General features: G+C 43.8%; 1 protein-coding gene across 4 annotated transcripts in view; it reads right to left on the reverse strand.

The window, feature by feature from the left end:
• Positions 1 to 15,041: 15,041 nt before the first annotated feature.
• The window catches only part of CHST15 (carbohydrate sulfotransferase 15), a 46,886-nt gene continuing 37,381 nt past the window's right edge, over positions 15,042 to 24,546 (reverse strand). For all 4 annotated transcript variants that reach the window (XM_071446165.1, XM_071446166.1, XM_071446164.1 and 1 more), the window contains 3 exons: positions 20,778 to 20,934; positions 16,842 to 16,989; positions 15,042 to 15,677 (listed from right to left, as the gene is read on the reverse strand). In XM_071446165.1, the coding sequence (XP_071302266.1) occupies positions 15,487 to 15,677; positions 16,842 to 16,989; positions 20,778 to 20,934 (496 nt within the window). In that variant the 3' untranslated portion in view covers positions 15,042 to 15,486. The remainder of the gene's footprint in view (positions 15,678 to 16,841; positions 16,990 to 20,777; positions 20,935 to 24,546) is intronic.

Here is a 24,546-nt window from a genome sequence, read left to right on the forward strand (position 1 = left end):
ATCCAGCTGACAAAACAAAACACAGAACATTCTCAGCAGTGTGTGGGAGTGGGTTTGGGGGGCTTCTGTTTACATGCAAGAATTACTTGAGGCAATGAATCAAATTGCTGACAACTTGTGTTGTCAGGACCCTACCATTTCTTTTTCTTTGTGTAATAATATTTACTCTCAAAGGACCTCCAACTACAGCCTCAAAATGTCAGTATAACAGATAAATTTCACTTACAAGAAACAACAGACACTTCCTTTTTTCCCTTACCATGAGGCTGTGGTTTCTGCTTCAGATTACTTTCCTTTGTTCTTCCCCTTTGTTCATTTTTCTCCAGCAACTTCCATAAGGTTATTTCTCATATCTATCAGCATGAAAAAATGCACCTTCTGAGACAGAAATATTATTTAAAAGCTTTTGCAAATCTCAAACCCGGCTCGTTTATTTTATTTAAACATGAACAGATTTTTCTGAATTTGCTACCATTTCTTGGTAATAACCCATGGTACATTACATTAATAAAATATGGTTTGTTGCTTGCAGTCAGTCTAGGCTTTCCAGAGGTTATCCCAGGAACAAAAAAAAGCACATCCAGATATGCTCTTTAAGTGAAGTAAAGAAAAGCAAAGAAGTTCAGCCCAGCAGAGAGGTTTCAGTGGCATTCCTCAATCTGTACAGGTTTCAATCCTGGTCCTGGTTGATTCCCCTAAAAAAAGGAAGCAAAGCCTTCCCCAGTTTGGCCCCTGCAGTCTCTGAGGTGCCCAGCAGAAGATGCTGCTCTCTGTGGAGAACAAGCCCATGGTGTGACACAGCATCCTGGGCTGTTACAGTGCTCCAGTCAGTGACATATGTGCCAGTAGTTTCATCTGGATTTTCATCCAAAAAAAAGTAAAATTAGTCCAATTTTCTGATTGGAAAGAAAAAAAAAGATAATTAACCTTAAACACTAATAAAAAAGCTCATTATAAGGTGCCATGTCGAGTCCAGGCAATCCAAGCAAAGTCATTATGATGCAACTAAGGAAACATATTCAGTTTTAAAAATGGTAGAACCTGTGTTGTTGTTATTGCTGTTATTGTTATCCCTGAAGGAAAGAGGGAACAAAAAGTAGAAAAGATCCTACTGTATTTTTTAATGTTCTCATGAGTCCTGAGTCACAGGTTTTCTTTTCTCAGGTTAGAGCTTTAATAAGAGGATAATTTCCAAGTTGGCTGCATGTCAGGAATATAATCTTTATCCTGCTTTTTAGAGCAATTAACACTTGGAAGGTTGTGATTATGTTATGTGCTATTCCACAGTAACTACTGCAGGAATTCCCAAAGAAAATATCCTCAAAACCCCACTGTTCTGTTTAACCAACTCATGTTCTATTTAACTAACTTGGACTGAAACCATGGACTTAAAAGTCAGGCTGTGGTTGTGGTTCTGGTCCTGAACAATTGGAAACTTCAAGTACTTTATTTGCAGTTATTTGTGATTTTGTGGTGATTTAAATAAACAATTTCTCAGTTATGAGGTCTCAGTCTGTAGCACTGTCAGGAATGAGGCAGAGTGGGGTCAGGCCTTGAAAGTGATTTTCATTAAAATAGAGATTTCAGTTCAGATTTTAATTTGAATTTTCTTTTTTTTTTCTTAAAAAAATTATATCAAAAAGTCACATATTGCTCAGGTAACACCTTGGAAATCAGTGAGACTGGTCCTATATTCAACAGTAACACAAACTGCTGCTTCTGTGCTTGTTTCCAGCTGAAAAATGTCAGCTCTGCAAAGAAAGTAGATCCACAGATCATTTTGTAGAGGGTTTTGACAGTTCAACCATGAAGAAGAACAAGGAGACAGGAGATTTCAGGAGGATGTGTTCAAATGCTGATTTCTTCCTTTTTTTTTTTTTTAATATGTATACTCTTCCTTTAATTTTTAAATCTAAATTCAAAATTTCTAATAATCTGACTTTATTCCTTTTATACTCCACGTAAGCCAAAGTTTACAGAAGTATATGGCATTTTGTATAGAAAATATATGGAAATGTACATTCTGAAATTAAACCTACAGTACAAACCCCAAAATAAGTATGATATAACTGATTATGGGAATTTGTGTTAAGGGGAAGAGAAGTGGCAACAAAAGGTCAGGAAAAATAAGGAAGAGTTGGAGGAAATAAGAAGGGAAGGGCAGGGACACAATGAGCACTAGAATATTCTTAGGATATGGGAACATCCCCAATGCTGGATCTCCAGCTGACACAAATCTGTGGCTGTACATTGGTATCAACTCCTCAATGCCAAGGCAGATAACTCAGGATTCACATGATTCCACTTTCAGAGAGGATCAAAAGCATATTTAAAAATTACAGAATTTGGATACAATTGTCAAAGGCTGATGTTCACTGGCTTCATATATCACTTTTTTAAAAAAAATCTGTAGAAAATTAATATGGAACAAAATTTTCCTCTGAGTTTAGAAAGACTGTAATTGGTAGATAGGTTGAAAACTCAGGATTTCCCTCCCAGGCTCTCAGCACCAGATCCACCACCCTCCAGGAGGTTGCCTTGAGGGACTGGGAAGGAGCAGGGATAAAAATTAAAGTTTGGGTTTTAATGGATTGTGTAATTAATAGATTAATAAATTAACTTGATTTGTGTGTTTGTCCCATTTTCTCCATGAGTGGTGTCCAACTCAACACGATGGCACCTGGAATTGTGACAGTGTCTCTCTGTACATTTCACTTCACCCATACAATCACTGCTTTACAAAATTCATGCCTGTTTTCTTCCAAACTGTGTCAGCCTCTTTCTGCTTCCTTGAGCTTAGCAAAAGTAAAGAGTAACATTTCTTGGAATAATGAACTAAAATAATATCAGATTTTATAGAGACAGTTCCAGTCCTGCCATCCAGAAAATGATAGCTTTATGTAACTGGGCAAGGGCTGGCTTTTGAGTAGAAACCATAATAAATGCATTAAATAAAACCATGTGGTGCTAATTGATTCAAGGCCTGCTCTATTTTCCTGTGCTGGCACTTCCTCCTCCTTTAGCTCAGCACAGATTTGGTATTTCCTGAGAGTCTCAGGTGTTAGAACAGAAAGGGCATTTTTTATTTAAATGGTGTTTGTCATGGTAAAAGCACAGAAATGTGTTGGTTTAGGGTCAAAGCCTGAGCAGAACCTTGTGAAAACAGATGGATGCAAATGCTTGGCTTTGGGGAACTCTACCTGAGGAGCCCAATCACCTGCAGCAGTAATGGGGTAAATAATGAGGCAGCAATGAATAAACAAATAAATAATGAGGCAGTAATGAATAAACAGATAAAAAAAGAGTAATGAATAAACAAAACCACGGGGTTTGTTCACTGCCTTGGCTTCCAGTGTTTGCCTTGACCTGGCAGAGGGCTGGAGATGAGCCAGGCACCAGGAGACCCCCAGCCCTCCCAGGAGCCAGCCTGGAGAGCAGCCTGTGCCAGCCATGGCAGGTTTCATTACAGCTCACCTGGGAATGAATGTTTTCTTTAGGGCTCCTTCAGCTGAACTTATTTAAGGTGTAAAAGTCTCAACTTTCTTTTAAAAAGAGGTTCATTTCTAGCCTATGTGGCTGGGAAGGCAAGCATGAAAATGAAGTAGGAAACAGGGAAATGCAAGTTTCAGAAAAAGCACTAATGTTTTATTTTAATTAATCTCATATTTCGTGGGTTTGGAGTTTGCATTTTTCAGTACACGGCATTAGCAGCAGTTCACATGTTTTATACAATATTTTTTTCATTTAATTAATCTGTAATTATCTGAAAATATAGAATTTCTTATGTGACCAAATGGTTTTTAGAGATCTTTTGCTTTGTAGACACACCATGGTCCAAGAACCTTGTGCAGAAGTGCTCAGTCAAACTGACATTTTTCAGTTCTGTACAGAATGAATGTCCTAGAGATGCTTTGGCTGAATCCCATCCTCTGTAGAATGATGCAGAGCTCAGCCCATGTCAGACCAGAGCTGGTGATGAAGGAGAAAAGGAAAGAGGAGAGCCCTGGCAGGCAGGAACTGAGTCTTGTCCTCAGCTGTGGGAAATTCATACATGGCCTGAAGGTGTTGCCCTCTCTGATGGGCCACAGCTGACCCAGCTGCACTGATGTGGCACCAGCTGAATCCCCTTGGAAGGTGCCAAAGGCTCCTGAAGCGTCTGACCCACAGCATTCCATCATCCAGGTGAATCTCCCTGCCCCAGGGGAGGTACCTGGGTGTTCCCATTAAAACTGGGTGATATGAAGCCAACAGATGCTCCTGGGGCTTTCTGCCTCCTGCTTCTTTGGGATTTCTCCCACCACCCCATGGATCCAGACTGCAGCTGTGACCAACATTCATCAAAACTGCTACAAGTCTCATCACAAGGCTTACAGGTGGTGAGATCTGTCTGTTTTCATCCCTTCCTTCTTCTACATTTTCTCAAGTGATGTTTTTATGCTTTTATATTGCCATATTCCCATGGATAACAGCAACCCCAACAGCTCCATGCCTGTTTTCCTGTGCAACCCAATTTTCTACAATAAACTCTCCATGTGTATATTTACAAACAGATTGTTCAGTGTCGTTTCACTCTAATCCACCCCAAGGACTCCATTAAGAGCAGCCTGGGTTATTTTTGTCTTCTGGGGTGGGGTAACCACCCTGCAGTTGATAATTCCTCTCTACCACTGTGTGTTAGCCCAGCAAGCAGCACTGCAGGGCCATGAGAAACAGAGGATTCTGAATAATTTCAAGGATATTTGGGAAGGATGGAAAATAATGCATAGGAATAAATGCAGTGTTTGAGGCACTCTAGAGTACTTTAGCAGCCCAAATCTCTCTTTTCTTAAAAGCTTGTAATTTTCTTAAAAATTTTGAAAAATTACATTTTTTTAATGGAATCACAGAATGGTTTGGGTTGTGAGGGACAGCAAGGCTCATGTTGTTCCAACCCCCTGCCATGGGCAGGCAAACCACCACTAGATCAGGTGCTCAGGACCCCATCCAACCTGGCCTGGGACAGTTCCAGGGATGGGGCAGTGTATAACTGGACTTTCTGTATGGATAGACTGAAAAAACCTCACTACCACCAGAAATTTTTGTCTATTGCTCTTGTAAAGAAAAAAATGGTTTTTTCACTAGGGAGGTGGTTGATGAGTATGAAGAGATCAAACCTTCTTTTACATTATTATGGCCAATTAAAATCTTCTCTTTATTATGTAAGAGCTTCATCCTGGCAGTTAAAAAGAGCCCCAGAGCAGCAAACATTTCTTTCACTAATTTTATTAAATAAGAAGTTAGAAAAGACCACTTGGGTCATCAATTCCCATCCCATGGAATGCAGGGTTGCTATATCAGTTTAGGAGGTCCCTAAAACCCTATCTGAGGTGACCTATCCCCACACCCTGCACCCCTTATCCCAGAAAGACATTCAGGAGCTCAGCTCAAAGGTGAAATACCCCAAGGAGAAAGGAGGAGTGATGTAGGAAATTCCCAGTTACTTTTATTTCCTGCAAGAGCAACAGTATTGCTGTTGGAAAAACTCCCAAATGTGTATATAAATGTTCATAAATTTTGAGTAAATGCTTGATTTTTTTTTCATTATTTTTTCTTTTTTAATCTACTTTTCATTTTTCCTCTGGACCAGCAATTTGTGATATTCCAGTCTTTACTTATTTATGCATCTGGAAAGGCCTTGTTGATGAAACACCAAGATCCCAAGGCTGTATAAAATTTTGATGAGACATTTTCTTCCAGGGATGAGAAGATTGAACATTTCACCCCGAAAGTGCCTCTTTTACCAGAACTAGGCCACTCCAGCCTCCTGACTCCCACAGCCAGGACAGCAGCCCACGCCTGGAGCTTGGATTTGCTGGTCAGAACAAACTCCTGGTGTGAGGAATGCTCCTCCAGCTGGGTCCCAGCAGGTGTGTTGGATGCACTCCTGTTTGCCCAGGACCTGCTGAGCTCTGACCTGCCCTGGGTGGAACAAACTCTGGAGAAAACAGCTGGGACTGGCTGCTCCCGCAAAGCAGGATTAGTGGAGAAGAAAGGAAGTGTCTTTTCACCACAAGAAGCACCCAGAGGAGGCCCAGGGCTTTGGAGAACTTGTGTTGTGCTCTCCACGGGTGACTTTGGCACTGTCCCTCCCTCTCCAGCTGTCCCCTGTTCCCTGCAGTGCACACCTGGGTGTCTGCAGGAGGGGTGGATGTCCCTGCTGATGAGAATGTGGTGGCACCACCTCCTGTCCAACAGCCAGGCTTCTGCTCTGCTGTGCAAGGGTGAGTCTCATTTCATTTCATTTCATTTCATTTTCACACTGGAGCAAGGGAAGGCAATTCTTTTCCCAAATACATTCGATAAAATACAAAAACAAAATTGTAGATGCTGGGAATTGCTGCTGCCGCCCCTTACAGTCACATTCAAATTGACTTTAAACACGTAAAATGATTTCTAAACCACAATGAACAGCACTGCATGCACATTTTGGGCATCTGTATTTCCTATTGTGACTCACCTAGAGATGCTTTTCTGGAATAATATTCTCAGGGCTTTGCATGTCAATGTGTGCATTTTCCTTATCCTTAACGTGGAGTAACTTTGAGAGATTCTAGTTCAGAGAAAAAAAAATATTTATACTTTAATATTCTTCCTGATGGGTTTTAAAATGCATGTGTTACATGGGCAGTGTCCCTGATGGTGGTGGGGGATTGGAACTTGGTGGTTTTTGAGGTCCCTTCAACTTTTTGTGATTCCATGAAAAAACTTTGGCATTCTGCAAGTGTTTGCATCCCCCTGACCTGCAGGCCTGAGCCCTTTGTGTTGCCTCTGCTCATTGAACCTGGGCTGGTGTGGAAATGCTTCAAGGACAGCCAGGAACCAGCCCAGCTTATTCTGGGAAATGGGTTCAATGGCAAAGCAGAAAATCTGCAGCATGTGTGTGGAGATTGGTTGCTCCAGGGAAAATCAGGATAAATATGTTAGGAAAGCCAGGCCTGGATGGAGCTAAATAACAATGTGCATTTTTAACAATGTGCATGTTTCAAAGTATATAAAATATTTTTATAAAAAATAAAATTCAATATTTCAGTGGTTCTTGGACTTAATGACAACCAGTTTTTGGCTACCCTCACAAAGCTTTGTGAACAGCTCCATGTACCAAAACAATCTCAGGATATTGTTCAAGCTCCTCATTCTAATCAGTTGCATTCCACACATCCCCTCTTGCCTTGTCCTTTTAAATCAACCAGAAAGCAAACACTGGGCTGTTGGAATTTCTCCCCATGCCTGGATGCAAACCTGACCAAACTCTCTCCACTGTCCTTCAGTCTCACCTGGAGCCATGTGTGAGTAGCTTGGATTACCTCGGTTACCTTCTTTATTTGTTTCCCAGTTTATCTCATAAGACCAGGAACTTTTGGTGCTATTTTAGTCCCAGTTTAGGTGTAAAGCCAAGCCAGCATGGCTGGTTTGCCTCCTGAGGTTTGAGGGGAAGGCAAGGTGAGCCCAGGGCTGCTGTTAGAGGTTTCCTTGAGGTTTTGGGAGGATATGGGGATGACAAGGTCCTTAAGGTCTTCTGAATCCCAAGAAAGCAAGGGATAACTGAAGATCATAATTTCCTTCAGGTTTTGTCACTACAACCATGAGCTGGATTTATTGTTGCCTGTGGGAAAATCCTTGATGGAGCATTCCTGGAAGTAAAGAAAATACAGGAGACATGAAAAATGAAGAAAATTTGGATCTTAAAAAAAGTAGCCCTTGGAGCAGTAGCAGATTTTTGAACACCCGCAGGTGAAGGCCCTTCAGATTTTAAAGATTTGCAGTCTAAAATGTCTGAGATACCTGCCAAGCCAGCAGTGAGCAAACATCTCTTGTGCTGGTTCTCTCTGCAGCTGAAGGACCAAACCTGGCACGTGCCTCAGTTTCCCTGAAATGAATCAGCTCACCCTCACCAGGGCTGCACCTGGAGCCTTTCACCCCTCTGTGCCCTGAGTTCTTCAGCTCCCCACATCAGTTCCTCAACACAAGTGTTCAAATTCCCAATTTGCTGCCTCTGGCAGCTGTTCACTGGAGCAAGCCCTGCCTCCTGCAGTGCTGGCCACCTACAGCTCCTGCCTCCTGAGGTTTCAGCGTGCTCACAACCATTCACTGCTGCTCCTCCAAGTGCTTTGAGCCTCCTGCCTTCAGAAGCTCAGGGCTTTGATTTCTTGCTGAATTGTTCTGTTTCAAAGCTCCTGCTGTGCTGCCTTTGCCCCCCAGCCTGTAATTCCAGGGCAAGAGGTACCTACTGGGGTGTTCATTAGGAAATATTCACTTCTGTACAGAGGAAAGGGAAACTATTGAGAGCAGCCCAATGAAAATGTATAAATTCAGCTCTTCTCAAATGCAGCAGCACAAAAGCTCAGGCATGGTTAGAAGGACAAGACTGCTCTGCAGCACCACCTGCTGAAGTGAAATCTTTTTTAATCCAGTTTTAGGAAGGCACATATTAACCATTGAGATAGGCCAGACTTCCTGCTCATTTGGCTTTGGACTGGGAGCAAATGTTCCAGGATTCACCCAGGGCTGTATGACACAGCACTGCCAAGGACTGACTCACATTTGCCAGTTTGGTAGGTGCTATTTAATATTTTTCTTCAGTTGAAGAAACTTTCTTTCATGGATTAATAGTACTACTGAAGGAAAAATACTCCAGCAGTGCTTGGTTTGGTAATATCACTGTGAGGCACCAGAGCACAAAGGAAATGCTGTTAATGATTCCATGAATGCTGAGCTGGCTGCTGAGTGTGCCAGTGGGAATCAATTGTTCATGGCTCCTTTTCCTGACATATCCTGATAGAGGATAACTGAATATCCCACTGAAATTATAAACTCACAGGAGCTGGGCTTATGTTTGCCACTCACAGCAAGGAATTGGGATTTTTATTTGGCACCTTCAAAATGGCATTGAGGTTTGAGGAAGGGTTAGGGTTAGGCAGTGTGGATCAGAGTGAGTCTAAGTTCCCCCAGTTCTGGTTGGCTCATGCAGGAGAGAGAAGTGGGATTATGATGCCACTGGCACTGTGTGAGGAGCATTGTCACAGACATGTTTTATGAAAAATCCTTTCCTTAGGATTTTTCCTCCTGAGAAGCTGAGAGGGCTCAGGAACAAAATGTAACCAATGATTATCTGCTGCTGTGGAATGCAACAGGTGCATCTGGGATTGGGCTCATGTGGTTGTTTCTAATTAATGGCCAATCACAGCCCAGCTGGCTCAGACTGTCTCGGTCAGTCACAAGCCTTTGCTATCATTCCTTTTCTATTCTTAGCTCTCCTTCTGATGAAATCCTTTCTTCTATTCTTTTAGTATAGTTTTAATATAATATATATCATAAAATAATAAATCAGCCTTCTGAAACGTGGAGTCAGATCCTGGTCTCTTCTCTCGTTCTGGGACCCCTGTGAACACCACCACAGAGTATCAATGCCTTCAGGGGGGATTTGATGACCTTAAAGGTTTTTTCCAACACAAACAATTCCATGATTCTATACTGTGAGTAAATTACACTGCTGAGTGTGTTTCAGCCCTTCTGTGTAACTCTCCCAGCTATGTTTTGCATAAGTTATATACAAGTAATCTTGTGTTATATGTGTGATCATGTTCCATAGCATGAGAACCAATTTCTCTCCACCACTTGCTGCAATTCTGGTGAAATCTCTGAGGTTTTTGCCCACCAGACACTCACTAGCAGTCCCTCCTTTCCCCCCTTTTCCCACCTTCCAGGTGTCCCGTGATGCAGGACAAGGAGCTGGCTCTGGTTGTGGCACTGGATTTCCAGCTGCAGCTGAATTTCCAGCTATGCCCTGCCCTCTCGTGGTGTGCTGCTGGCCCAGTCACGCTTATTTCTTGCTGCTTTTACATCACTGGAAAATAAAAAATTGTCTGGTGACCCCTCAGGGCTGCAGCTGGAGGGCTGGGATGGCAAAGTGCTGCACCTCACCTGTCTCTGTCAGCAGCAGCACACCCCAGCACCTGAAATCAGTGAGTTTTCCCCCAGACAGAGACCAAAATAAAAGGAATGTTGTATTTTTGCCACCTGTTATCCATCCTGCTCTTTTATGGGTCCTCTCATCTAAAGCCTGCACTCAGGGACAGATGATGCCTGAGACATCTCTAATGCCAATCCTTTCCTCTTTTTTAGCCAGAAATGCAGCTTTTAGCCTCTCCTTCAGACTCTTAATCCAGCCAAGCACCTCTTGTTCTTTTCAGACCTTCCCCTCCATAATTGTTCTATTCCCTTTCAATGTTTGTTCTTTCCCAAGCTTAAATGGGGCATTTGAGTCTTGTACAAGCCAGGCAGAGGAAGTGAGGAACCCCCATTTCTATGGATCCCATCCCTGATGCTGAATTTAAACCTCTCAGTGCAATAAACAACAAAAGCAAAGTCTGCAGTGGGCTCAGCTGATGCCTTCCAGTAAGGCCAACACACTTTCCCAGGTGATAAGATTATTTTCCTTTCCTAAGCCTTTTCAGCTGGTAAAAATAATTCCACCTTTTCATTTTATATCCACACATCCCTTTCTATTTATTTCTCTGTCTTGTTTCTTCTGGGTGTTTTTTTGGCTGCCTTGCTTGGCTTTACTTTTTTTCATGCAATTTTGTGTCATGAATTTGTTCTCAGCATTCTGGGATCTCACTAGACACAGCTGCAGGATTTCTTTCTTATTTTTCCCATTTCTCCATTCCTTTCTGTAGCTGTTCTACCACAGCCTTTGCCTCCTTGCCCTGTAGGAGTGCCCAGCTCGTATTGATGGACAGAAGTTTTCATTGCTTTCTATCTCTAATTTCAACAATCTGGAGGAGGAAATAATGTGTGTTGACCCAATTAACCACCCAGACAGTGCAGCAGCAGCCCCAAATCTTTGGTCTTTGAGACACCCAATGTGTCCAACAATCAGGATGTGCTGGTTTTAGCTTCTTTAAAAGCTAAACTCCAAGTTATTTGCAAGTCATCTATGGCTTAGGCCTCTGTAGCTTAAAATTAAATGAAGTTTTGGGAGCTGCTCTGAAGTTGTCCATCTACTGCAGTGTTCTGAGTAGCAGCAGAGCCGTTCCCTTTCCTCATTCCTCCTCATTAATGGAGGAAGAAATAATTTTCTAAGTGTGTGGGACATTCCCAGCCTGAGGAAAGACCTGGAAATCTTCCCCATTTCCCTCAAGGAAGGTGCCCTGTGCAGCTGCCCTGCTGTTCAGTGTCACACAGAAACTGCTCCTTCAGAGACTAAACTGCAATTTTCAACCACTTGAGTTGTATTTTTAGCACTTTTTTCAGTGGATCTTCCACCCCTGCCAGCCCAGCTGAGGCACCATCACATCAACTCCTGCTGGAAGTTTTTCACCCAGCAAAGGCAAGTTCAGAGATGATGAGGGTGAGGGAAAGTGACTTTCCTCTGAGCTGGGATGCAGTGATTACTATTTATGTCTCTTTCAGACCTTATTTTCTGCTAATTGTGCCTTAATACCGACACAGCAGGCCTCTAATTTTAATGGCAGCTTCCAGCCTGGTGGCCCATTAGGCCCCTGCCATGCTGGCAGTCATTGTCAGGGTCTCTCCATTGACTGAGGCACTGCAGGGCTTTTTCCACAGGAGCTGTGGCTCAAGAGCATCTGTCCCCAGCAGGACAGGGATGAATTCAGCAGAGGGGAGCAGCTCCTGGTCACATCTGCCCCTGGATGAGGTGGGGTCAGTCTCTTTTCCCAGCAAGGGACAGGACAAGGAAAGGCCTCAGCTTCCAGCAGGGGAGGTTAAGTTGGATTTTAGGGGGAAATTCTACATGGAAAAGGCTGTCCAGCACTGGTGGAGTCCCCATTCCTGGAGGGATTTTAAAGCTGTGTGGATGTGGCACTTGGGGACACGGGGCAGTGGTGGCCTTGGCAGGGCTGGGGTCTCTGTCTCAATGATCTCAGAGGTCTTTCCCATCCTAAATAATTCTGTGATTCCACAGTGCTGAGGCTGTGCCAAGCCAGCACTTCTCCACACGCTCACCAGCTCCTGAGCTCCTTTTTTTTTTCCTTTTGCACCTGGCTCTTCTTTTTCCAGAGCAGGAAAAACCCGTGCTCATGGCACAAAGCAGTGCTGGGGTTGGCCACGAGATGGTACTGCAAGACAAGAATTCCTGCTGGAAACACACTGCACGTGGAACTAAGGTTGGAAAAGACCTCTGAGATCTCAAACCATCCCCCAGCACTGCCAAGGCCACCACTAACCCATGTCCCCACATCCACAGGTCCCCTAAATCCCTCTACAGGTGGTGATTTCCCTGCCCTGCACAGCCTCTTCCATGCTTGGCAGCCCGTTCAGTGAAGAAATTTCCCCTAAAACCCACCCTAAACCTCCCCTGGTGCAGATTTAGGCCATGTCCTCTGATCCTATTGAATGTCCCCTCACCTGTGTGAGGGGCACCAAGCAGGAATGACTCTTTATGACACTCTTGTGCCTTGTCTTTAACAAAAGAACATTTGGCCTAGTTGGAAAAGGGATTAATTTCTTGGCAGAGAGATACATTCAGAACTGCAACAACTTCATTTATCCTCGGTTTTCCAAGCTGAAGCTCAAGGTCTGTGGCTTGGACTCAGCAGATAACAACACATCCTTTTCCACGTCCAGCAGTGCCTGTTTTCCTTTGTTTTTATTGTCCCTCTTCCAGACAGCCAAGGTGCTTGGCCCAAACGCTCAAGGTCTCACAGAAAACACATTTCACATTCCTCTGCAGTAGCAGCGAGAACATTTGGAAAGAACCCTTTCCTCAGTGCCTCTGCACTCAGGAAAGCTGCATCTTTGTCTGATTAGTTTTGTTCAGCAGAGATAAGAGCAAAAGCACAGCATGAGACACGGAGTTTCTGAGGTCTTTGCAAGGAGCCACTGCTGTGCTTTGGCACAAGACACCAAAAATGAAAACATGTTGTCTTGATATCAATTCCAACTTCTTGGCAAATTGCTCTTTTGGGGAGGTGGGTCACCTCAGTGCTACAGTGACTAATAACAATAAAATTGATTTTTTTTTCACTGCTGGAATTGTCAGCAGAAAGGTAAAAGGAACTGGAAGAACCTGGGGGAGCCTTGTCCTGTGAGAGATTTGCTGTGAAGCCACTGGCTGGCTGTGGCTGAAGAAGAAGGGCTCTGACACCCAGCACTGCCACAGCACTTGAGGAAACGCTGGTTTATTTCAATTCTGAGTCACCAGATCAATTTTATTTTTACAGCCTGAGCTACAGAGTGATATCCTTACCTCCAAAACAACTTCTTGAACAATACTTGCTGCTGTTTGATTCTCAGTCATGCCACAACCCAACACGCTACAATGTGTTAAAATCAGGAGATCCTATTTTGGAGCTCATGAAGGAGATGGAGACATAAAATCAGCCTCAATGAAGACTTTCAGGAGGACCACAGGCACAAATCAGTGTGTGAGCTCAAGTTAATGAAAAGGACAGATGTATTAATTAGCTCCTAGGGCTGGTAAAATAATATCATTAGAGCATGCCTGTAGTTGACAACTAAATGGAAATATTTGACTGTGGCAGGCCAGGTTAGGAAACATCTGGATGGAGTTATCCTGACCACACAGTGTTGGTTCCAAATCAAAGCACAGCTGGGTGAACTCTTTGGTGTAAATAAGTTGTTGATTAAATTTTTTACATCTACAAATGGTGGCAAATTATTCTGATTTTCTGTTTCACAGTCCCATGATACCTTTTATTTTTACTTACTAAAGGAGTCCATTCTCAGCTCTCCAACCATTTTTGGTCTCTGAGCATTTTTGAACTAGAACTAATCTGTTCTGGTTGTCTAGAATACTTCATTAAATTACTTATTTTAGGCTTTTCAAACCCCAGATTGAATCCTTTTTTAAACAGCACATTACCAGTTGGCAAAGAACCTAGGAACAGTCTTCTGTTGCAAAACATCTCACATGTCAGCAATCATATCCCCGTGTGAAATGTGCAGGATCCATCAAGTTTTCACATTAATTCTCAGTTTAGAAACACATGAAATGAATTAATATGTCCCCATGGAGGGGGATAGGGAGAAGTTACCTGTAATATTTGTTAATGTACTTGTGAGTCTGTCAGTAAAACTGCGGTGTGGTTGAAAGGACGCGCGAAGCCGATCAGGGAGGATTCCCTGGGGGTTTGATGGCTGCAGCAGGACAGGAGCTTCCTCTGACCCTCCCAACACACACTCAGGAGGAAACAGGTTAGCCCACAAGAGGAAATGGTCAACAGGCAGCATTTAGATTTGTTTCTTAAAACATCCCTGACTTAGGTGGGACTTCCACCTGAGGAAGGCTGCAGATTACAGCTGACAGTGACATAACCGGCTGCGTTTGAAATCAAAGATTGAACTGCTGCTCATCCATGGAAAAAACTTATCTTTTTTGTCAAATAAAACTTTCAGGTGGTCCAAAGTTCCTCCATAACTTTCAAAATGTTGGGGTTTTTTCATCTAGTCTGCATATCTCAGCTTCTTTAACTAAATATAGACATTTTTCCTGAAGAGGGGAACACATAACCTAATTCCTCAGGTAACACATCATTTCTGTAAGGTACTGAGAATCCTTCTCAGTTTTGATTTTAATAGCAAAATTTCATGTGGCTTTTAAAATGTGTATTCCTTCAAAATGGAGAGGAGTAATCCTGCAGAATGTAGCAGGAATATCCATAAAAGCTCTTCATGGCCAGGAATAGACTTTTATTTAAAAGTGTTTTCCTGGGAAAATGTGTGAGTGACATGAATAAATTATACATATTCATACTTACATGAACAAAATATGGAAGGCAATGAATTTGTTATGCTAAGCACCAAATTGGCCTGTTTAGGTTTCAGCCATCCATTCTCACCTGGATTATAAAATTTTCTTTTACAAGAACTGTGGCTAGGAAAGTCCATTTATCTTGAAGATATAAATGAGACTTGGAAATTTATGTGAATGCACTTCATCTTTCTTTCAGAGTTAAGGAAACACACTCAGTGTTAGTGTAGACCATTTTTAAACAGACAAAAAGAAACAGAACTTTAGGTTGAATTCAATTAAAAATTTTAATGACTAAATGACATTGATTGCTTGAAAAAAAATGAGTGAATAACATATATTGAAAATGAGAGATTATAAGTGTAATTGTAGGAAACTGATGCTGACTCTGTGTTGCAGCATCTCAGAGAAGGTCCCACTTCAACATCCCTGTGGAAGAGTGTAAGACATCATTGCCCTGATGCTTGTCCACTCCTTTGCTGGGGTGAGAGAAGCTGCAATAAACTGATTAAAGCAAGATGCTTTCCATTCTCCCAAGGAAAATGTGGTAGAGCTGTTGAGATGTGTGCTGGCTGAAGATGAGACTCTCAGCTCATCCATCGGCTGCTCTTTGGAATGGGAAAAAAAAAATGTAAAATATCCACGCACAAAAATAGAATTTAAAAAAATAAAAACTCCTTTGAGCACTGTAGTCGTGGCAAGAAATTTACACGTTATGTCCTCTTCCATAAAAAAGCATCATCAAAAAGAACTTGTGCCAGTTTTGTATTAAAAGGCCTATAGAAATCTCTTAAAATTGCCTTGGTGGTTGGCAGCATGGGGCCCAGGCTTCTGTCTTCAGGTCTTCGGGTGTTGGATGCAGGACTCTTGGTAATCAGAGCTTCTTGTTTCTCACTCAGAGGCCCTGTGGAAAAAGAGAATATTATCATAAAATATTTCCCCCAAAATGCCCACCCTAAAGAAATCTAATGACTGAATCAGAAGGTTCGCCATGGGGAGAAAAATGTAATTTTTGTTAGCAGCCACAATGTTTCAGAATATTGAACACAGGCTTAGATCAGTAAAGTAAATCACTACTGGTAAATATGGAAATAATACATGTTCCTCTCCTATTAATTAATCCTCTCTATAAAAAGCAGCATAAATCACTCTTGGAGGAAAATAGCTATTTTCAGAAAAAACTCAAGTGATTGAAGGCAACTTCCCCTCCACTCTGGAGCTGCAGGTATTTCATGCTGCTGTTTCATTTCATGGTGTGAGCTGACTAATACCCCACAGAAACCCCACAAGCTTCCCTCAGCACTCAGGAAAGGCCTGGTTTGTTTATTTTGGAGGCTGGCAGTGGGATCCAAGTGGACACAGGTGCAGTGACACCCCACTTTGGGAATAAATGTGCATCAGCAAGATAAAAACCGAGGGAGTTTTCCAGCACAAACCACACTCAGGAAGCAGATGCCAAGCTTTTCATCTGTTCAGCCTGCTCCATCCAAACTTTCCCATCATCTAGACCAAGCCTTGGACCAGACAGATGATTTTTCAGCCACATTTTCATTCTCTTGCTACTGTCAAATCAACATTGGGCAACGTTTTGTCTGCCGGCGTTTCTTCCCAGGATTAGCAACAGATGTCTCAATCAGCACAGCAAAAACACAATTTCTCCCTTCTCCTCGGCTACAAACACAACCTTTCATCATGCTCAGATTTAGGTTCTGGGCTGGTAGCACTTCAGTTTGTTAAAATTGTGAGGGATAACTTTGCATCTCCGTAACCCTGTGGCAAACAAGCCCTGAGTGCCTTCAGAAGCAGGGCTGGCTTCTGTGTGGGAAGATAAATCCCTGCATTCTGAGTGGTCTGGATTTCTTTTTTTTCCTTTATATACTCTTACTAAGATCTTCTAACACCAGGCATTTGAGAATTAAATTTTGCTTGGCTCCAGGCAAAGAGAGTAATGCATTCTTCAAGCCAAATTCCTCTGCTTCTCTTTTTGTCCCTTAATAAAGCAAAACCAACCTAAAAGAAAGAGGATAATAATGATTTTGCACACTTAAACCAGCCAGCAAGCACCTACCCAGATCCAGGAACTGGAACACCATGTGCATGGTGTACCTCATGTTTGATGCATGGTCCTCCAGGCGAAGAACAAGGATCTGATCTTTGTTAAAAACTGTCAGCCAGTCCAGGAGATACACAACATAGAGCCCTACCTGTAACCTCACCTGGAAGTACAAAAAACCCAAATTAGTTCACCTTACAACACAAAACAACACTCAACTCTGTCATCTGGGAAAAAAAAAAAATCCCCCAAATGTGCTTTTAAGGAATGACAGAAAGAAAATATGTGAATATTTTTAAATCTTCCTCTTATTTTCAGAACAGCTTAAAGAAATCTTTGCAAACAGCTTTTCTGCTGGTGAGAGATGTCATCTTAGCAAGCTGCACTTGCTGCACCAGCCACAGGTGTGTGTGTAAAAGTGCTGCACAGACACAATTACCTGGAGAAGGATGCTCAGCCACCTCACAGCCAAGCTCTCTGTGCTTGGAGCCTTCATGGAAACACCGAGGGCTCTCAGCCCCGGGATGAGCAGTGATTCAAGGGCAGGTGCTGAGCCCTGCCCCTTCTCCAGTCCCCAAGGCTGCTTATTTCAGCTTGATTTCACCTTGGGGAAGTAATTTAGGGGTGGGCTTAGCAGTGCTGCATCAACACTTGGACTCAGTGACCTTCCAGGTCCTTTCCAACCTAAATGATTCCATTCCAGGTCACACTGCCATGAGCAGGACAAATATTCTGCCTCGCTGCCAGGTGTTAGATTTGGGTGCATTTTGCTGCATCCTCTGATTGCAGTAATTAGCTTGAGATCTCAGCTGCAGCAGCATTGATGGTGCCTTGTCTAAGTACCCAGAGAGTCAGACCAGAGAGGGGAAAAGGCAGATTTTCAGCCTCTCCTGCCCTTATCTCTATTTTTCTTCCCTCCTCGATTTTACATAACAAGTTGAAACATAAAAAGAGTAGCCTTGGTGTTCTTAAAAAGTCCAGCCTCCAACTGTGCTTATAAATATTTTTCTAAATCCCTTCAGGCTCAGAGGAGAGGAACATGAATCCCCAGTCTTAAGCATCTTTCATAAAAGAGACTTAACATCTTCAGTTTGCCTTACCACAGAGCCCATCAAGTCAGACAACAGCTCCTTTCACTCCTGACATTGCCCCATGACATACACTGATACCCAAATGCCCCTAAAAAAGCCTTATTTTGAATTATTGCTGAATTATTATTATCCTGTGCGATTCTGATGTGTGTCTTTGGCTCTTTGTAACATAAGTCTCCACATTTAGCAGATTACTTGCTGGAACCTGGAACCTCTTATTTGATGAAGACACCAGGCTAAGATGGGATAATTCAAAATAATTCAAAATAATTCTGGCAGGGCAGTGTGGTGGTGTTTGCAGGAGTCCCAGGACAAGGGAAGAGATGAGAATCTTGACTCCATGTTTCAGAAGGCTGATTTATTATTTTATGATATCTATTCTATTAAAAGAAAATTATATACTAAAACTATACTAAAATAATGGAAGGATTTCATCAGAAGGCTTGAAAGGAATAGAAAGGAATGGAAGATAACAAAAGCTTGTGACTGAGCAGAGAGTCTGAGACAGCTGGACTGTGATTGGCCATTAATTAGAAACAACCACATGAACAAAAGATGCACCTGTTGCATTCCACAGCAGCAGATAATTATTGTTTTTCTTTTCCTCTGAGGCCTCTCAGCTTCTCAGGAGAAAAAATCCTAAGGAAAGGATTTTTCATAAAATATCTCCATGACAGGGCAGCACCCCAGCCCTCAGTCAGCGCCTCATTCCACTCAGCACTGGGGCAAACTTGGGGTTTAATGTTTTCTTTTCTCACTCCAGGCTCTTGTAAATAGTTTCTCCATCTTCCTTGTGCACTCCTTCAGGGGCTGGCAGGCTGGGATCACCCTGGTCACTGTCCCTTTCTCTGGGTAATGTTCTCGCCTCTGATTCCAGTGCCAAACATCCCTTTCCTCCCCCTCAGCATCCACCAGCAGCCAGGACGCCCAGGACACCTCTCTGGTTTCAGAAACACATGAACAAGTAGCAAACCCCTTCTTTTCCTGGCACAGCCACAGAATCAGCAACCTAATGAGCTCACCAGGGACAGCAACCCTCACTCCTTCAGTGCACAGCAAACCACGAGCACAACAGATTTAGCAACTTGGCTGAAGAAGAAGCTAAAAAAGGCCACTGAGGAGCACAGTTGGCATGTGGGTTTTATTACAAGCACCTGCTTGTGGCTCTATGGAAGGAAAGAGGCCTCCTCTGCTCGTTTCCAAAAGCATCTTCTTCAAGAGGGCTGCTGAAGACAACAAATGGGGACGGGTTCTGCACCCTGAGGATGAACATAAGAGGAAAATCTTTCCTTCTGGTTCTCTCTCTGCCTTTCTCTGCCACACTGGAAGGAATACATTTGTGCAAGCAGATGGCTGGAAAATTCTGTGATGCTGCCCAGCAGCAACTGGTGTGTGAGGGAGTCCTGGGGGGCTGCAGTCAGGGCTGAGCAGCTCCAGCCCACCTGGTAAGGGAGAGCAGTGTTCTCTTTGCTCTGCTGCTGCAGGGCCCCAGCCCATGGAATGCACTCTTGTACTGGTATTTTACCCAGTGGAAGAGGCAATAACTTCACCCCAGAGGCAAAGGAGGGAACTATTCCCTCAGAATCCTTTACAGCCTGAGCAAATAAAAGAGGATTGAACGGCAAACTGGCCAGATGAGATACTTCCAGTCCATCTATCCCATATTATTCTCTGCCCTCGAGCAAAATCTGAAGTCAGTTCCATGCTAAAACTGTGAATTTTGGAATTGTAAGCCTGTAATACTTATCCATTTCCCTGCCAGCAGTTTCTGTGTTTTCTTGTATAATTTTCTGGCATGGACAATTAAAAAAAAAATTTATCTAGTTATTGGTAGCCTTTTCTTACAAAAGAACACATAATTTATTCTGATTTTGAGGCAATTTGGTACTGCAAAGATCTTTGCCAGAGCTACTTTTTTGGAGACATCTGCAAAAAGCTTGCACATTAAATTGTAATCTTCACTAAATGTGCTCTCCGTGCACTTGCACAATAGGAAAGCTGTGTTATCCCTGTTGGCATTCAGCAGGGAACAGGCTGAGGAGACAGCTGGGCCCCCACACCATCTTCTGCATGTCTACATATATATTTATACCCTCCACTTTACAAATGAAGAGGGAGAAAGGTTTGATTTCTCTCTGCTTCCTTGCACAGGATTTTGGTGTTTGAACAACCTTTCCACCAGGCTGCCCAGGCACAAAGGGACCTGGGGGCACTGATGGACAGACAGATGGACAGGAGCCAGCAGAGAGCCCTGGGGACCAAGGAGGCCAAAGGCTCCTGGCCTGGGTCAGGAATGGTGTGGCCAGAGGAGCAGGGAGGTCACTGCGCCCTGCCCTGGGCACTGCTGGGGGCACACCTGGAGTGCTGAGCCCAGCCCTGGCCCCTCAGCTTGGGAAGGACCTTGGGACACTGAGCACATCCAGAGGGGCTGGGAACACAAACCCTGTGAGGAAGCCCTGAGGGAGCTGGGGGTGCTCAGCCTGGAGGAAAGGAGACTCAGGGCTGCCCTCATCACTCTCACAGCTCCTGAAAGGTGCCTGTGCTCAGCTGGGGCTGGGCTCTGTCTCCAGCAGCACTGACACAACCAGAGCACTCAGCCTCAAGGGAAATACAGGTTGGATAGCAGGAAAAAGTTTTTCACAGAAAGGCTGATAAAGTTCTGGAATGGCTGCCCAGGGAGGTGCTGGAGTCCCCATCCCTGGGTGTGTTTAACAAAGCCTGGATGTGGCACTGGGTGCCAGGGCTGAGTTGAGCTGTTGGGGCTGGGCTGCACTCGATGATCTTGAAGGTCTCTCCCAACCTGGTCACTCTGTGAACTGTGTGAGAAGAGCAAGGAGCCCCAGGTGGCAGGGATACGTACGGGCATGGCGTTGTTGAGGGTGTTGTTGTAGACACAGGCTCGCAGGGAGAAGTCCAGCACACAGCCCTCAAACAGCTGCAGGGACTCCGCCACCTTCTCGTGGAAATCCTCCGCAGATTTGTTGGCGCTGGCGAAGTACAGATAATCAGAGTACAGCCTGTGAGGGGAAAACGTGCCAGTGAGGGGCTGAGGGAACGGAAGAACGTTCATTTACACCACAGATTGGGCAATTCCAATCAGCTGCAGGAATCCAGGGAAAGGGGACGTGTGGGGAACAGCGTCCCACCCACAGCCGGTCACCCAGTGACGTTTCTTCATTCATTTCATTTCATTCACAGCAAAACCCTCTCCAGGGGATTTTGAACAGCATCTCCACTTTCAAGGTCTGCATCCCTGGAGACCTGACCCTAGAAATCGTGTGAGCCAATGTTTTCTCCTGAAGGCAAAATTTAGACTTTAAATTCGTGTTCTCTGCGAACAGAAATGGTCTCAGCTGATGTTGCTGCCCCTCTCTACACCTGGTGTTCCATGGTCAGGAACAGTCCTTGTCTCTTAAGATTAAAGCTGATTTTAGAAACTTTAACTTTAGGTGGGTTAGAAAGAGCAGTTCTTATATTACTACCAAACTGGCTACAGTCATAAGTTAGAAAGAGTCCAGATTTCCCAGTCCTTTCACAGGAAGCTTCACCTCCAATCTTATGTTGACTTTCCATCAAAAAACTTCCAATTTACAGCAGTCTACCTGTTGATTTTCTGTATTTTTTTAAGATGAAGCAGGAGTTTCTCTAAGCTACAAAGCATTATCCCTCATTGCTCACTTTTAGCATAATTACTTAAAATCACTTTTAAAAAGATAATGTAAATTCAAATTCCTTTGGGGGTGATGCAGTGATAAAACCCAAAACCTACAGGCAAGGAAAATATAAATTTTAGCATTAAGCCCTGAAGCCTTGATTAGGCTTTTGCAAGATAAACATGTTTTAAAGAGGCAAAGGAAATGCTCAGACATGACACAAATATTAGATCTGCTGAACATGATATTTTAACTTCCTTTCATAATTAGGCTTAGAATGACCAGAAGCACAACAATTACACAGGATTCTGAAGACAATTTTTTATCACTCAGGGAGTCACTTCCCCAAGTGTGTTTGCAGCACAGATCTGATGCCTCCACAATACCCTTCTCTTGATGAAATTCCAGAAATCCTACATATTTTTCAGCCTCTTTCAAAAAACCACAGGTGTTTAAGAAATAAAAACACCAATCTATTTAGGTCTCAGTTATTACTGCAGTAACCTTTTGTATTGCACTTAGTTTATTTATCCTTTAACTTCCCTATATTTCCGTGGGTACTTAAAAACACCTCATTTGGAAAGTTTAGGCCTAAATCCAGCAAAGCACTTAAGCACAGGAACAGCCCCTCTGCACTCATTATTTATGTCAGTGTTTTGCAAGAACAGAATTTTAACTCCCATGTGAAACAAATGAAGAATCTCTGTTCATTTTAAAAGAAAGAAGAAAGGGAAAAGCTGAAGGACCAGGCCAGCTGAGTTCACCTAAATTAGACACTCAACAGCATCTCCTGCTTGCAGGAGATGTGGATATGAGGACCCAGCTGGTCCCAGGGATGGTGGGACTGAGTGGTGAAAGGCTTCTTCCTGGGAAAAATCAGCCAGCAGGCAGCAGGTACAGCATGAGCCCGGCTGAGGGGTCATTACAAAGGTTTAATATCACTGCTTGGTGCTTCTAACCATCCATCAAAAGAAATGCATCATTCTTCAGACTCGTTGGCATCTTATGAAAAACTACATTATTGAGGACAAGTGCTCCCTCTGCAGGGCAGTTGAGATTTCCTTTCCATTTTTCTTTTTCTTTATTTCCCCATCTGTTTTTAATTCTGAGGACATCTGCCTTTGCTGATTAGGATTTCAGCTGTTCTAGCTACTTGAATTCCTTCCCTTCCACCTCTGTCCATTCCAATGAAATAATGACACCAGTTGACAACAACCATCTCAAAAAAAAAGATGTTATTCAAATATTCCCAGCTGGGGATACCCAGACTTTGTGCAGGTCAGATCAGAGCCCATCTCAGCCCCCTGCCCTCCTGGCTGCTCCAAGGAACCTGTCCCACCAATGGATGCCTGGGCTGTCCCTTCTGCTTGTGCTCCTGCAGCTCAGATGAGCCATCAGGCATGCAGGGAATTGCAAACAAAGAGGAGCCAATTTGTCATAAACACAGTCAAGGAGATGGAGCTGACTTTTTCTGTGACCCCTGCTAAAGCTGGCAAAGAGCTACACCTCCATTACAGAGGGTGGTTAAGGCAATCAGGGAGTTTGTCACTAATTTACATGAGGAAGCCACTCCAGCCACTCTCTTGCATAAAATTACCATCTGTTAACTCCTGGGTCAGGAGATGCTGTTGATGTGGAGAGCTGCATTTCCTGACACAGGAGCTGGGAAGCATCTCCCAGCCCTGCTCCCAGCACAGACACGTCCTGCCAGCAGGGCAGCTCCTTGGGGAGCACCACCCCAGCTCTGGAAGCTGCTGGGCAGTGGCTGCAGGCTGCCTGCACACACAGCAAAGGCCTGCATTTCTGCCAGAGCCACCAGAGCCTGCTCCTCACCATCATCTGCATCCCCACCATCATCTTCATCCCTCAGCATCACCTGTCTCCTCCATCATCACCTGCATCCCCACTATCACCAGCATCTGCACCATCACCTGCATCCCTCACCATCACCTGTCTCCTCCATCATCATCTGCATCCACACTATCACCAGCATCTGCACCATCACCTGCATCTGCACCATCACCTGCATCCCTCACCATCACCTGCCTCCTCCATCATCACCTGCATCCCCACCATCACCTGCATCTGCACCATCATCTGCATCATCACCATCATCTTCATCCCTCAGCATCACCTGCCTCCTCCATCATCACCTGCATCCCCACCATCACCTGCATCTGCACCATCACCTGCATCCCCACCATCATCTTCATCCTCACCATCACCTGCATCCATCATCATCTGCATCCTCACCATCACCTGCATCCTCACCATCATTTGCATCCCCACCATCACCAGCATCATCGCCATCATCTTCATCCCTCAGCATCACCTGCCTCCTCCATCATCACCTGCATCCCCACCATCACCTGCATCTCCTTCCTTCCTTCCCTGAGTTTTTTCTGGTGCTTTGCCCCTGAGCACTGACCCTGCCCCAAGTATTCTGAGTATCCCTATGGACCTACAGTGAGAAGGAATTCGTTCATACCCCCTCAGTCTGATCCTTGTGGACTCTGCCTCCATCCCCTCCAGCCTCCCCATCACCCTCATCATGGTTATCCTGCTTCAGAGGACACAGTGGGAAGGAATGAGCCAGAAATCTGGAGGAAGACTAGAGAGAAAAAGTGAAATGCAAGTGGAAAGCTGGACATTCCTGACTCTCCACAGACATTTAAAACAGCCCATACCTTGGGAAAAGCCAAGCCCTTTCCCTGCAAACTCAGGAAGATCAAGGATGAACTCCTGTAGCTGTTGGTTGTGCAAGCTACAAACCCCCAGTGAAACTTTACGTGACTGTCTCACCAAGAACTTGAAAGAGTTTTAAAAAATTGTATCATTTGCTGACTCTGGAGCTCTTTAATCATTCTTAATCATTATTATTTAATCAGTTAAAACTGCAAACCCCATGAAAACATAGATTTTACTACTTAAATGAAATGAAACATTTCCCAGGACTACTTCTGCTGAGATCTGGAG

This window comes from Agelaius tricolor, unplaced genomic scaffold, assembly GCF_023055355.1.
Source record: "Agelaius tricolor isolate 1412-34295 unplaced genomic scaffold, bAgeTri1.0.p SCAF_22, whole genome shotgun sequence".
Lineage (NCBI taxonomy): Eukaryota > Metazoa > Chordata > Aves > Passeriformes > Icteridae > Agelaius > Agelaius tricolor.